Source organism: Chenopodium quinoa, unplaced genomic scaffold, assembly GCF_001683475.1.
Source record: "Chenopodium quinoa cultivar QQ74 unplaced genomic scaffold, ASM168347v1, whole genome shotgun sequence".
Taxonomy (NCBI): domain Eukaryota; kingdom Viridiplantae; phylum Streptophyta; class Magnoliopsida; order Caryophyllales; family Amaranthaceae; genus Chenopodium; species Chenopodium quinoa.
In genome coordinates this window covers 2625865-2642327 of record NW_018743979.1, presented here as the reverse complement: position 1 = coordinate 2642327, position 16463 = coordinate 2625865, and the positions used below count along the sequence as shown (strand labels likewise).

The following is a 16463-nucleotide window of genomic DNA, read 5'->3' as shown; positions in this document are numbered from 1 at the left end:
TTTCTTTTTATGAATTCAATTTTTTAAACCTATAAGCTATTGACACGTGTCAAATTATGGGCCCTACTAACGGGTTCCATCCAAGAATCCGTTAAGTGGTGGTGAAATCAAATTTGTGAGTTTTTTTGTGGTCTTATAATAAAAGTTTTTTTTGTGGTGTTATATTCAAAATTTGTGTTTTTTTGTGGTTTTATTTTCGAAAGTAACCTTAAACTAATCATATTTTGTAATATGCGGCATTGGTCAGGAACAAGTATATTATAATTACTTGTTCCTAACTAACACCACTTATTAAGGTATTAGCCTTAGCTAAATACCTAAATTTTTTGCAACCGGCTAGGAAGTAACTCAAACATACAATGCTTTTGGATATCAAGTCTATCGTAATGGCTATGTAGTAAGCCATAGGTAACCATCTACTGTGTTAAGAAGTAACCATGTGAAACTTAGCAGTTATGTACATAGTATGCTTAAAGGTGTAAGACATGGTTTATCTTATATAAATATGTATGCTTGGTTTATCGTATTTCATTTTCGACTTTAAATATATATATATATATATGTGTGTGTGTGTGTGTTATGCATTTAAATAACGCACATAGAACTGGCATATTCTAGCTATATACATTCTTCAAATTCAACATTTATAGATTGCGGTCTAGAATCTATGCTCTGGATTACATTAGTTTAATTCAAAAGACAATACTCATCTTTCAATTATCAAGTTTAAATATTAACCTCCATTAATTTGTCTATGCAATCATAATCTAATTTCAAGCAAAGGAAACAAGATAACCTGTAAAGTTATTATAGGTTTTTAACACAAAAAAAAATGTCAAATACTTACTAATCAAACAAATCCTATTAGCAATGAGCACAAAATTTATTGTTAGAGTATCTTAATTTCAAACATATTTGATCAGATTTAAAGTAAATTATAAATAGAATTAAAGATCGATATATTCCTCAGTCCATTTTAACCAAAACAGTTTTATCTTATTTCAAACTTCAATGCATTTTGACTCAAAACAAATATATTCTACTTTTACTGAAACTTACATTTGACCAATTTAAATAGTTAAATCTTTCTAAAATAAATGTCAAATACTTTTCCCAACTGAACTTGTTTAATCTGCAATTAAAATAGCAATTTCAAATTTGTATAAAAGCTGAAATATAGGTATATACACTTTACTCCTAGCTAAAATATCTTCAAATTCCACAAACTAAAACCAATAGAAATGGAGCTATCAAGAACAATTCCATGATTCAATGAGTGACACTTGTAGTGTGCTTCCAAGAAAAAACAATAACGTAAGGAAACGCACGCTGCAAGTATCACTCATTAAATCATAGGAATGTAAATTATAGCTCATTGAAGCATAGAGTTAGGCACAGAACCATTGCCTTCTGAAAGAAACTCTTTTCATGGCCTCTCAAAGACATAAGTCAAGAGTGCAACCCATCACAATCGAGCTACAACCAAAGCGAAAATCAAATACATTTTTTTCATGTGGATCCATATTCTATAACAAATCCTCATATTATAAGCTGAGTTCTTTGAAAATATATGTTATATGTGTCTGAGAAACATATAGAAAGCTTTTCTAACTTTTACATATCTTAAAAAGAAACTAAGATGCAATAGACAATGTAATACCAAAAAAGCAAAAAAAAAAAAGGATGTTAATTAGTTATCAAACTGAAAATCAGATAAACAAAGTGGAGGTGGTTTATCTACAGCTTGTGACACAAACAAATAATCCTGAAAGTGTTAAAGAGTGGAAAATCGATATACTTTAAAACTAAAATAAAATCCAGCATGCTAAAACAGTAAGCTAATGAATTATGAAACTTTCCTACACTCTTGGAAAGTATCTTTAAAATGACAATCATTTTTCAATTTTGGTTAGCCAATTTCAAATAAGTTGTTAATCTTACAATGAACACATGTGACACACAATTCCTAAAGCAGACAACAAATTAATTCCATTACTTGTAAAAAATCTCTACATTAAATTTTAAATAGTCAAATTCCAACAGAATATAAGTGCAGGATTATACATATAGTTCAGCACAATTACTGCACAATAACTCTTAGAATCAATCTCAGAAGAAAACAAAAGAACAGGTTTACAAGTCATCAACCTTAAAACAAAAACAACCTTACACACCACACTAACCTTATTAAGCTCTTACAAAGACATAGCTAAGTAAAGAGAAATTCCATCCTACTAACATAAATTCTTAAACAGAAAAGTCATTTCTCAGTCTTATACTGAGACTAAATCAATATCGAACACAATAGGATCTCCTTTTCTGTATGTAATCAAAGCACCTTCATCTACTTGAACTTTATAGCGATCAATGAACTGTTTAACACCATTCTTTATGGCACATTAAGTAATTGCTCATTGCTTCTTCAAGACTTTCAGCTGCACATTGAACTGTGTATCAAAAATTTGGAGAATAACATTGGTTGTCTTAGGAAATTTTGTTTAGCAATATTGAAAGGAACATTCTTCCAAAAGAAAAATGCCAACACAAGATCAAATAAATGCTACAAAAAACACAGACAAGAATGAAAAAAACAAACTTAAAGATAGTTAACGAGAAACATACTATAATTCCTTGTTCAACATAAGCTTTAGAAAAAGTCAACAGAAAATGATCTTCATGACAAGAAGCTACAAGCTCAGCAAGCCAAACATTAGTCTCGATCATTTTAGGTGACAATCCTTGAATAGTAGTCTTGTGTCCACGCCTTTTCCCCGAACTACCAGAACCTTTGTTATGTCCTGTTCCTTTCAGCTTCCTACTTCCCCTAGCAGTATGAATTTCAACATTGAATGAATTATTCCCTAAATAAGTAATCTCAAAGCATCGCCAACATCTAAACCATTATCTTCGACAAAATCTGACCATCCGGCATCAAAATATGTTCCCTATCCACTACCACACTCTTCATGATCCAAAGTAACAAACCAGGATTTACCATCACCACGTAATGACAATTCAATGTTTAAAAATCCATCATCCAGTACAACTCTAAAGCCATCATGGATACTCTATTCTTCCATAAAAAACCACACATTAAAAACAAGTACAAAATTAGAGATCAAACAAAAAATAACTAATCATCAATAAACATTTAACCACAAATAAAGAAAAAACATATTCACAAAAATACACTAAATATACAGAATTTTGTTGAACACAAAATAGCAGCAACGACACAAAAAAAAAACACATTCATACCAACTTTTCATGCTACTCATTATCGTTTTCATAGCGGACTAGAAAACAAAGCTGAAAACTCGGCCATGGAATTTCCTTATGAAAAATCTTTAAAGAAATTACAAATGACACTTTATAAAATAGAAAATTTCAATACACCTACTATCCTTACTGAAGACACGTGATTATGCTTCCCCAAAAACCAAACCCGGTGATGAGTACCTTTCACGTCTTTGATTATCGAGTTAGGTGAAGAGTGGAAGAGTCTCGCGAATTTCCCTTTAACCTTGATCATTTCTAACTTTTCTTTAAATGTTTTAAGCCAAAATCATTTATTTCGTGTCTTTAAACCCAAAATAATTCATTTCGGTCCTTAAAATCATTCATTCGTGTCCAATTTATAAAATTGTCTAAACTAGTTTATTTTGGTCCATAATCTGGGTCCAATAATTGTGTAGTTGATGGGGCTTGAAAAGAGCTTTCCAACGATGTATTATAAGCCCAAATCCGACTTATAACGAAGAAGTTATGGCCAAAATACTAAACTGGGTCCAAACCGAGCCTTATCTGCGGACCCAATGATCATGTGGAGGGTCCATTAATCTTAACTCCTTTCCTAAACCTATTAGGATTTATTATAAGCTTCTAGAATTATCTAGAAGATTGTTTTGAGTCCTAAATCCATTAGGATTGATTATTAGCTTCTAGAATCCTCTAGAAGGTTCTAATTTATTCTGTTTTTTTAAAAGATAAAATTTAATGATTTTACTTCGGATAAAACACTTGTTTTTAATAAGTTTAATTCTGATAAAATAAGGATAAGTAAGGATATTCAACTAACCCAATTTGATTGGAAGTCGGATTCTGTACGGATCTTATCTTCTAAAAAGCATCACGCAACCATGGAAATATCGCGCAGCAATATAAGCATTGCGACGCGATGGATCCATCGTTATGCGATAAAACGTGTTTTACTCTGAGTCGGATTCTGACTCTTTTTCTGATCTTTTCCCTCGTTTTTTCCTATAAGTAGGGACGTTTTCCTCCGTTTTCATTCACCAACAATCATCAACAAGCTTGATTACCAACAATCATCTTGATCTCCCTCTCTAAGCTTTAAGCTTCTTCTCTCTCTTTCTTAGCCTTAGCCTAAACACATCACACCATACAACCTTTGCGAGACTTGAATACTCCAAGCCCTTCTCGTAGTTGTCTTCGTCCTCGACGGGAAAGGTTGATATTTCTGAGGGTTTGGTCCCAAATCTCTATTTCAATTATTATTAGATTTATTTACTTTGTTGATTTATTTCTTTCTTGAAGTTACTAACGCATGTATTATTTTGATAGAATGAGGTACGAGGCATCAAAGTGAGTAGATTTACTATCCTTATTCCTCGCTTTTGATATAGAAATCATGCTTAGAATTTTATTTTGATTCCTAGTATCATGTTAGGATGTTGATTTTGATCCCTAGTATCATGTATAGGCTAAAGCTTTGATTTTTATTTAGTGACATGCTAGGGTTTGTTATTAATCTGTTTATAATCATGCCTAGGATCTTGCTAATATTATTTGGAGATAATGCTTTATTATGATTATGATAATTGTCGTGTTAATTATTACTATGTAGCTTGATTATTTATGATTTATTGTTATTGCTTGATCACGCCCTTTCTTTCAGGTTTAAAGGGAATTTGTACTTGGAATCACGCCTAATAAGATAATTAATAATTTTTTTAGGGCTAATATGATTTTAATTTCAAGTGATCGCCAATAATTGATTTATTTGTGCATTAATAATCAACCAACATAGATTAAACAGGTTTAGGGTTAACTTGTTGGATGTATGTTGATCGGAAAGTACATATAAATATCATAAGAATTAAGTAGAGGCCGATTCAGGGCGGGTTCAGTCTCTTTTAGGTTGGATTCGTACCATCATCCGAATATCCAGTCATGGTTCCGGACCACTATGGAGTTAGCGATCTCCATGATCGTGAATGGGGTGTAACCTTCGCGCCCGTGAACGGTTTACAAGTTCCTAAAACTTTTTGGCGACTCTTTTGCTCTAGCTTCTTTCCCTTTGGACGCCACCATGCTTAAATGCATGACCACATTGGGGCTCAAAGTTGATGTTTGAAATATTCCCTACACTTATCAAAAGAATTCTATATATAGGCAAAGACAACACTTTGAAACTATTATATCATTAATTAGATTTTACTAAGTAAAACAACAATGCACATACATCTAAGTCTAACACTTTGACAACTAACCTTGACAATTCAACTCTAACATAAGATTCCATTTTATCAATAGTAAAAATAGCAAGTCAAACAACTGTCATAACAGTCATTGTTAATAGAATTTATTTATTCCTTACAATGTTCCAAAAAAGAATGTTACTACTATTGCATTTAATCTATACTATAAGATAATGCAATCTACTAAATTATTATTCCAATTCAAACAACACAAAATAAATGTCGTAATCTATATTACTTAAACTTTCAATTTATAAAACAGAACTAATAATAACAAAATCAAGACTGCTAAAATATGATTCAGTTTCATTAAGTCAAACAACTTCTAAAACTTTCACACAAAAGAATGATGCTATAGGTGTTGGGAACTGCAAAGAAGATAAGGCTCCTTGTAAGCACATTTACATGCATATCACACATTACAATCAAAATCAGTGACATTCCTTACAACTGAGAGTTCTGGAGGAAAAATAGAAAATGAAGCCACCAATTCAACTCTTTCTCATTATTTTCACAACCTACATACCACTAATGTATAATCCAATTTGACTTTGCAAACTTAAATCCCTTTTCCAACCCTCTTCAAAAAAACATAATCTTCTTACAACCTTTCTGAACTCCATTGTCATGCACAAATTTTCCTTATCCATCCTTACCAACCTTATTACATGAATTCATCATTGTAAAAGTTTTCAATATCTTTACCTAAACCTCTACTATCAATCTTGCCTTATTTACACTAATCATCAGATGAAGAAAGCTGTATATCTCAAATAACTTACCAGTATTTGAAAAGCATCACCCACGATCACATTCAGACCCTTCTTTATTCCATCTTAATCCTTCATACTGTCCCCAAGGTGATTGTGAATCATTACAACCATGAAACTTGTTACACAATTCCTTCTTCCGAGTTGAAGAATTTGGTTTCTCCTTAGAGTTCTACCTCTTACTGTCTTTTCCAAAATTGATTTCTTCAGAATCACAACCAAATGAATTCCCGGACTGCTTTGACTTATCAGAACTTTAATGATTAACATTTAGTTCAGAGTGCTTTAGAATCAAATCACTTAGCTATTCCCTTTAAAATTGAGACTGTCTCTCTTCTTTTTTAGCATCCCAGTTACTCAGATCATCTTTTGCAAAAATTCTTATCTAATACATTGTCAACAGCACTTTCAGCAATGCTCTTTTAATTGTTCCCAAGAAGATTTTGCATTGTTCTCTAAAATGTAAACGACTCGTCATCCACACCCGCTAGCTCCACTTTCCTTCTCTTATTTAATTTGCACCTACCTGCACCCCCTACTTCCCTTTCGAGACACCCAAGAGCCGAACACACCATCTCCATTGACTTTACCAATGCCACATTCAGCAGGACTAACTAGACTGCTTTGACTTATCAGAATTCCATTGATTATCACTTAGTGCAAGCTTCTTCAAAATTGAACCACTTGGCAATCTCCATGAAGATTCAGACCGTCTCTCTCCTTTTTTACCATCCAGTTACTCTGACCATCTTCTCCAAAGACCTTATCTATTATCCACCCACCAACACTTCCAACATTACTCTTTAGTTATCCTCAAAATAATTCACATTGTTCTCTTTATTCTAAAAGGACCAACATCCACACCCAGTAGCTCCACTTTCCTTCTCTGACTTCCACCTACCTACAACTCAAATGAAGCAATATATAGAAGAGGCTTAGGTGAAGATATTGACAACTTTGACAAGGATACATTAGGGACACGTTTCCTCTTAAGAGGATTTAGTTCACCCTTAATTGATACTACATCCTAGCTCATCTCTATCTCTCTTTCTTTCTTAATCCTGACTCCCCTCTTTTCTCTCGGTAAAGGTAATGAAGCACAGTGATGCAGCACACCAACATCCACACCTAGTAGCCCCACTTTCCTACTCTGACTACCACCTACCTACAACTCAAATGAGGCAATTGATAAAAGAGGCTTAGGTGAAGATATTGACAACTTTAACAAGGATTTATTAGGGGCACGTTTCCTCTTAAGAGGATCTAATTCACCCTTAACTGGTACTACATCCTAAATCATCTCTTTCTCTCTCTCTTTCTCTCTCTATCTCTCTCTCTATCCCGACCCCTCTCTTTTCTTCTTCTCACACCACTTTCTCTCTAAATCTCTCTATCTCTCTGCAGTCCCACTCCCTACAAAACCCGAGATCTACAACTATCTTCATCTAATGAGTTGCACAAGTAAGGCAAGATTGACAGCAGGGGCTTAGGTGAAGATATTGACAACTTTGACAAGGATGTATTAGGAACATGTTTTCTCTCAAGAGAATCTGGTTCACCCTTAATTGCCGAATATTCCCAAGCAAACACCATCTTAATTAGCTTTACTAGTGCCATAGACACCAAAGCTAATATAACCATTCACCTAGCCAGAACTCCACACATCAACACTACTTTCAATATCCCTATCTACGAAAAAATTGAAAACACCATCACCATTGGCTCTATCAACGACACAACCACCACAACTGATATCACCACTAACCTTGCCACAACTCCACCTAACAGCACTACTTCCTATATTCCTACGCTAATAATCAATTTTATTAGATTTCTTTCTTCATACTCCCCCCATAGTTATTAAGTGATACAATAAAACTTTCATACATATCGGAACACAAATTTAACCACTAACAATTTTAAAAGTGTGTTAAGTTAAAATTACACTTAAATTCATGAAGTTATCACTTTTTCCACTAACCAATTCGATTTGTAGCATATAAATAGTAACCAACAAACTTAATAAGTTAATAAACAAGTAAGAAAGAAATAAAAGGCCAATTAAAACAACATGAATAAGCATTCAATAACAATGACAACTTATCATGAATTAGAATCTGATAAAACCAACAACTTATCATAATAAGTTACAAAAGATATAACATTGCAAGACACCCAAAAAAAAAAAAAAAAAAAAAAAAAAAAAAAAAAAAAAACCTTAAAATAAAACAAAATTCATAAAACACAAACCAAAATATTATAAAAAATAAGATTTCATTAACTTTGTCATTACATACTAGATACATTAAACTACTAACTTATTTACATCATACTAACACCAAAAAACTAATATAAATTTCCTAAAGCAGAACAACTAATTCATAAAAAAAAAAACCCCCAAACAAAAACATACACAAATACTATCCGAACTGCCTAAACCTAATATCTCTTATCCCAACTATTACTTAGGCGAATTAAATCCGTATTCATCAGAATCTTCATCGGATATTTCAGGAGAATGATAATGATATGGGTAACCATCATCTTCTTCGGAGCTGACATCCCACTCCCCTGGTTCCATCTCTTCTTCTTCATCATCCTCTTCTTCTTCATCCTCCTCTTGCACCTCATCCTATTGTACTTGATCATCCTCCTCCTCCTCCTCATCATGTTCGTCTTCATCTTCTTCCTCCTCCTCCTCCTCTTCGACTTCATAAACCTCCTCTTGTCCTTCTTCTTCAAGCTGCACCTCCTATTGAACCACCAGTGGTTCATGATGAACCACCACAAGTTCCTAATCAATTACCACCCCTTGCACTTATTCAACAACTTGACCACGTACCTCCACAATAAATTGAACTTTTTCCTCATCTGAGCTGAACTCCATATCAACTACACCACCCTCGACATTAGCAACCCTTCCACCCTCAATCCCAGCCTTCACCGCAGACGTCTCGCCTACAGCAACCTTCGACAAAAACGCCCTAAACTTAGAACCAATTTCCACCCCATCATCAATGTCACTATCAATTTCAATGACAGCGACACAATCACTATCAACACTTACCCTCTTACGCGCTGTTTTTTTGTTCAAATTTCCTACACTGAGATAATTCGGCCTCCAATTCAGCCAATTCTCACCGTAATTCATGACATTTTTTATCAGCCTCTGTACGCACATGCATATTCGCGGCTAATTGATCTTCAAGATTAGATTTTTTCTTAGCCAACGACTGAAGATACATGTTTTGATGTTCGTTATCAACAACAGGAACTTATATGAAGAGGCACCATTAAATCTGGCCATTTTAAGCAAAAGATTGAAATTCAAGAGGAAAAAAAAATTATTTTTCAGAAAACAGCGTAAGAGACAAGCTTTTAGAGAATATTTGAGAAAGAAAACCACTTAATCAGAGGAAATAATAGCAATCAAAACTCATTCTATCACTTCTATGCACTACTAGAAAATTGGTCTTGTATCAGAAATTTATCTATACTAAAGGTATACTTTCCGATACCAAAGGTCATTAGTATCAGAAATAATTTCTGATATTTAACCAATACTAGTACCTTCGTGGCTAATGTGTCACTACAAGAAAATTATCTTTTCGTAGCGATTATTTCGTAGCGATTGAACATTTGCTACAATATGCACATGTGTTTGTAAAATAGTAGAGAAATTCGTATCATTTTACAATCGACATAGTAAACCCATATGAAATCGATACGAAAAACATAATAATATTTATTTACCTTTTTTCTGCACATTTATAAAATTATGGAAAAGCGTATCGTTTACAATCGCCACTAAACCAAAAATCTATACGAAAAGCCTTTTTCATACTAGATTTTAAAATTTTGTTTGATAAAGAGAACATAAAATTTATCATAGCTTATTAGATAAAATTTTCATATTAGAGCTTGAGGTTGCATGTTCGAATCTTGTATAGATCATATGTAGAGTTTTTTTTTTTTTTTTTGGTAGAAAATGAGTTCAACATTTGTAGCGATTATAATCTCTACAATAATCACCGTGATTGAATGTAGTTTTTCGTATCGATTAATGAGGACAACCCCAGCAAAAGCGAAAAACACTACTAAAGGCTATGGTAACGGCGGATATTGTATCGAATAACCATTCTTTGGGATTTTTTTTTTAGCAATTACAATCAATACAAAATGTTAAAATAATCTCTATACGAAAAGGTATTTTTCTTGTAGTGTGTTGTATCGGATTTTTATTCCGAAACTAAAAGGGGTGCCTATAGTCGGATATATCAATAGCATCAGATAATTAGTAACTGAAATTCTGATACAAATATCATGTCCTGTGGTATCAAAAATTATTCAGTTACTATATATATATATACTATGGTGTCGGAAATAATTGATACAAAAGACTTGGATCTTTATTATCAGATTGGTTTTTGATACAAAACAACCGCTATAGTGTCCGAAATTACTGATACTATAATTATTCCTAGCTTTGGAAAATCTCTTTAGTATCGGAAATTTCTGATATTTATGATTAACTTTAGTATCGGAAATTTATGATAATAATGTTTAAATACTAGAGACTATTTAGTATCAAATCCTCTAATCTGAATTATTATTAACTAAAGAGCCTTGTTCAACTAATTTATACATATTCAATATAAAATACATAATTCAAATACTTGTACAAAATAAATTTTATTTATATTTGTACACAATTTTACATAAAGTAATTCTAATACAAAAAGCTATGCCTATATGCTTGTAGTACAAATTACATTCTACATTATCAAAACCACCATTCAAGATATATAGTTGTATTTTTTTTAACTTAAGTATACAGTGGTTATATGATTTCCAAAAAGCTATACACATGCATCAACAATCTTCAAACTTGGACATTCCGCATCATCAAAAATTTCAATCTGTTAACGGAAATGAGAAAAACCATCACATGTTGATTATATAAAGCCTATAACAACAAAATGAACATTTTAAGCTTCACAATGAAAGCATGCAATACATAACCACATCCGACAAGGACACAAGCTTTAAGAATTAAACAGTACTATATATTATATATAGTCAATATAGACAAAAGATCCAACAAGGACAAGGTTCTCAGGGCATATCTATTATTTTGGATACAAGTGGAAATTTATAGTTAACTTCATTGTGATATGCAACTTTTTGTTCAGTGTAGCTTGTGCTTTCAACTTACAAGAAATAAGCCACAAAACACTTGGCGTTTGCTTGTATAAAAATTATGATCCACCCATTTCCAAGTAACCAAACCGATTGAATAGTTTGACAAATCTTGTGCCTAAGTTGCAAAATATAAATGTTCTTTAAATTACTCCAACACTAGGATAATGATTACAAAAATGAAGTAGTGTAAGAAGTATAATTGACCAAAGCAGCGCCAATTTTATTATTTCAGGGTTAAAATCGTAAAGGAAAATTTAACATAAACAAACCAACCTTTGAGAGGTTCTCATATAATGGACCAGCCTTTAAATCTTCCCAAATAAAACACAAGTTTCATTTTATCTCCCAAAATGAACCCAAATGGCCGGTGACCTGTACATGATAACACATTTATATATTCATTTTATATGTTATATTTGCGGGTTTTTATCATGTTTTCTACATACTTTTAATCTTTTAGAGCTATTATTCTTTATATTTCGATATTGCTCTTCTTGGTTTGTTTTATTTTGATTTTTGTAGGAATTGGGCTAGATTTGCTAGAGGTTTGCTTTGATCGTGATTCGACTTGTTAAAGGGAGAAATTTACATACAATAATGGACATGGAAGCCACCTCCACGGCATGCCTGTGGGCGTACAACTCTCTCCACGGCCATCTTGTGGCCAACTCGTTTTCACATGGCAAAGAGCAGCTATGGCAGCCTTCTCCACGGCCTGCCTGTGGTCGAACACGGCTCTCCACAGCCTACTTGTGGTGGCTCCTAATTGCTGCGTTTTAGGACCTTAATTATGTTAATTTAGAGTCCTAAACCCACTAAAATTCCTAGGATATATATAGACTACTAACAAGATAGAAAAGGGGGACTTTTATCATCACAATTATTCCAATTTATATGTAGGTTTTTCTTCTTGTTCTTCCAACTTTGTTCCATTGAAGATTAATTCAAGTTCTCCATTTATTCAAGTATTTCTTCTTCTCTTTATTTCTTATTATTATTGTTATGATGTTTTCTTCCGTTAATTATTTCGTTTATTTAATCAACATGTGTGAGTAGTTTTATAATCTAGGGTTAGGTTGAACCCTAATATGGATTAATACGTTGTTTGGTTCTCAATCCCATATCTAATTAATTTATAATTCCTCTTTATTAGGGTTGGTATTATTATCAATGATTAACTAGAAATAGTATTATTGAATGTGATTAGGTTTACAACGAAAGTTGATTCTTAAAAGTAAGAATTTTTATGCATGAAAATAGCTAATTATTCTTGCTAGGACTATTGGGATGTCGTTCTTAATGTCTTTAATATGTATGACTGCATGAAAATAGGTATGAGTACATATTAGGGAAGCTATTAGTTGATCGAAAGAAACTCTTAGTATTTGTTGTAGGGAGCACCCGTCCTGTGGAATATCTATTGATTTGATTGTGGGAAAGGGATTATTTTGACGTATTGATCTATATTAGTGGGGATTCCTAATTCTAGGTGTTTTTAGTTTATAATAATCTTCGTGGGTTAATTTATTTTCTTAATATTCCGTAATTAGTAGTTAATACTCTTCATCATTGAATTTGTTACTTGCTTAGTAATAACTTGAGTCTAAATAGTTATAGGTGAACCATAGTCTCTGTGGGATCGACCTGACTTACCCTACTACATAGTTAGGAGGATTAGTTAGGTTATTCTTGCTAGGTGTGCGACCGCCTATCAAATTTTGGCGCCGTTGCCGGGGACTAACGGTTTCATTAGATTATTTGTGATTCGTTTTTGCTAGGCTTATTTCGTTTTTTCGGCTATTTTCTCTTGTGTTTTTTATACTCTTTCCCTAGTTTTCTTGTTGCATGCCCACACGACTAACGGTTTCATTAAATCGAAGCAACCGCAAGAAGACGGGCAGGTAGAAGAAGAAGGAGAAATCAAACCAATAAAAACATGGTAGAGCAACCAACGAAATCCCTTTTGGAGTACGGTATTCCTGATACGACTACCGGAATCCTTTCTAGCATCGTAAGATCACATGTGACGGCTCAGCACTTTGAGCTCAAGCCGCAATTCATCCAGTTCATCCCCAATGATTCATTTGCAGGGCTACCACATGATTGCCCGGTAAGTCATATTGATAGTTTTTTGGAGAAATGTGATACTATGAAGATGAATGGTGTTACAGATGATGCAATTAGACTACGCCTTTTCCCCTTCTCATTACGGGATAGGGCAAGGGAGTGGTTGAGAGATGTAGGCACTGGCTCATTCGATACGTGGGACAAGCTAGTGAAGGCCTTCTTAGTGAAGTTTTTGGGGCAAGAAAAGACTACTAGGCTGAGGAATGAGCTATCCACCTTTAGACAGTCAGATGACGAGTCTCTCTATGAGGCTTGGAGAAGGTTTAAGAGGCTACAGAGACAATGCCCTCATCATGGCATTCCAAATCGAATTTTAATGCAAACCTTCTATAATGGCATGACTCATGAGTTCCGGATCTATATTGAGGCTGCGTCAGGAGGCTCTCTCTTGACAAAGAACCTTACTGAAGCAAAGGAGCTCATAGAGAAGATGGAGGCCAATGATAACTATCATCCAGGAGGCCGACATACTGTGAAAAAGGGAGGTAAGCTTGATGTAGATGCTTTGACTATGCTAACCAGTTCTGTGCAAGCACTAACAAGCAGGTTTGATAAGTTCCAAGCGGGAGCTTCTACTAGCCCACAGGAGCTGTGTCAATTGTGTAATGTGCAGGGTCATATTGCACCAGACTGTCCGCAGATTTCGCAGAATACAAAGGAGATGTCAATCGAGCAGGCAAATGCTTTCTACTCCTCTAACCCAAAAAGGCCTTACGACCCCTATTCCAACACCTATAATGAAGGATGGAAGAACCACTCCAACTTCTCATACAAGAACTCCCAAGCACAGCAAAATCCACCACCACCACCTCAACCCAACAACTACAACCAACCACCACCTGGCTTCCAACAAAGACCACCTATGAGCCAACAACCAATGCAACTACTTCCCCAAAAATCTAGCCTTGAGTTGATGATGGAGAGCTTCATTACCACAACCAATAGTGTCATCCAACAGTTGCAAGCCTAGAGTAAGCTCATGGAAACCCAAATAAGTCAACTGTCACAACTGGTGAGTCGCCTATCAACTCTTCACGATCAAGCGAAGGTCCAAAAAGAGCAATGTAATGCTGTTTTCTTAAGAAGAGACGAACCATCTCCGAAGAAATTAGATGGGAAGGTGTGTAGTGTGGAGTCTAGAAAAGATAAAAAGGTCGAAGATGTTCAAGGTGCCAAATATGTTGCTCCACCGGCTTATGAGGAACCGATGCCTTTCCCGCAACGATTGTCAAAAGCCGTGCTCGATAGACATTTTGGCAAATATTGCGAAGCCCTTAAGAAGGTACATGCTTCTACTCCCTTTTCTGATCTTTTAATTCAAATGCCTCAGTTTGCAAATTTTGTGAAGAATATTAAAGATCAACACGAGGATTAGGAAGTAGCACATAAGAAGGGTCCTACTCTCTTATATGATAACCTACCCCCTAAGCTGCATGATCCTGGTAGTTTCACTATTCCTTGCACGATAAGCGAGAAATTTTTCGACAGGGTTTTGTGCGATTTAGGTGCTAGTGTTAACCTAATGCCCTATTCATTATATGAGACTTTAGGCTTGCAAGGACTTAAACCTTCCCCTATTTCTCTTCAATTGGATGATGGGACCTCTAGACTTCCTAAGGGTGTGGTTGAAGATGTTTTAGTTATGGTGGGTGGACTTGTCTTCCCTGTTGATTTTGTGGTTATGGATATGAAGGAAGATTGTAAGATCCCGATCATACTTGGTCGACCATTCCTAACCACGGGTCAAGCCCTAATAGATGTTCCCGAAAGACAAGTTGTCATTAGGGCCCATGATAAACAAGTCATGCTCAAGATTTTTTATGAACATAACTCTATGTTTGATGGTGGTACCTGTTTGAGAATCGATGCTACTAACCCTCTGTTTGATAAGTATGTGTATGATAGGAATTTTGTGAGAGGAAAGGATAAAGTTCCACCTGATGGCATGTTTGGCTACATGAAGGTGAATTCGGTTACAAGGCAAGTGAATAATCCAATGAAGGAGTCGCTTGGAGGCAATCATGGACAACATCGCAGACCTCCTTCTCCGTGTAGTGATCCCGGTTGAGCCAACAAGGGAGGTCAAGCTAGACGACCTTAAACTAGCGCTTCTTGGGAGGCAACCCAAGTTCTCTAATTCTGCTTTATTTTATTTTTATTTCTAGATTAGCTAATAGTAATAGTAATGAGGTTTTTACAGGAGGAAGTAATGTAATGGCAGAGGAAGCAATTTACCCATACAACTTCATGGTACAGCAAGCTCCGCAAGCAACCTGCAGCCAAAGCAGCCAGCCACTGGGTAGTTGAAAAAAGAAAAAAAAAGGGTGAGAAAACAACCAAGGCAGCATGTTCCACAGGCTGGCCGCGGTCCAAGCAAATAGACCACAGCCCAGCCGTGGTGTATTCTGTTTTCACAGCCCTCTAAAAAAAAAAAAAAAAAAAGAGACTTTCGGTTCCTCCAGAATTGCTGCCCCAGAATCAGTCGGCTCTTCCTTCGCCCAACACCACCGGAATTCGACCACGAAACTTTAGATTTTTCGTAGCAAGATCGCCGGAATCACACTCCCTTGAAGCCTCGGTTGCCGGAGCTGTTGTGTATCGGTGATGAACCTGCAAATCTGCTGACTTTAACAAGCAAAATTGTCCAGTTTCTTGGCCACAAACACGCTGGAATTTGAGCAACGACATCTACGGAAAACCACCTGCGAAGCTGCCGGATTTCGCAGCGATTTCAGCCGTTTCTTGAGCAGCGAACTCACCGGAAATAGCAGCGAAACCACCGGTTTCTTGAGCACCAGCGAAATCACCGGAGTTCCCAGCGATACTCGTCGGATTCAAGCTCGAATTTGACGAATCTTGATCT

At 35.0% G+C, this 16463-nt stretch overlaps 2 protein-coding genes across 2 annotated transcripts; both read left to right on the top strand.

Moving 5' to 3' along the window:
- Positions 1-13409: 13409 nt before the first annotated feature.
- Positions 13410-14570, top strand: LOC110690079. Its single transcript, XM_021866905.1, has one exon. The coding sequence runs from the start codon at positions 13410-13412 to the stop codon at positions 14568-14570; it is 1161 nt and encodes a 386-aa protein (XP_021722597.1).
- A 9-nt stretch (positions 14571-14579) lies between these two features.
- LOC110690078 lies at positions 14580-15668 on the top strand. Its single transcript, XM_021866904.1, has 2 exons — positions 14580-14882; positions 14976-15668. Exons 1-2 carry the CDS (start codon positions 14580-14582, stop codon positions 15666-15668), a joined length of 996 nt encoding a protein of 331 aa, XP_021722596.1.
- Positions 15669-16463: the final 795 nt, after the last annotated feature.

What these genes read in the sequence shown, in the direction of transcription:
- LOC110690079 (XM_021866905.1), top strand. Translation starts at nt 13,410, where the DNA reads ATGGTAGAGCAACCAACGAAATCCCTTTTGGAGTACGGTATTCCTGAT.
- LOC110690078 (XM_021866904.1), top strand. Translation starts at nt 14,580, where the DNA reads ATGGAAACCCAAATAAGTCAACTGTCACAACTGGTGAGTCGCCTATCA. An exon ending in ATTGCGAAGCCCTTAAGAAG is followed by an intron (nt 14,883 to 14,975) that starts GTACATGCTTCT and finishes CACGAGGATTAG; the next exon opens with GAAGTAGCACATAAGAAGGG.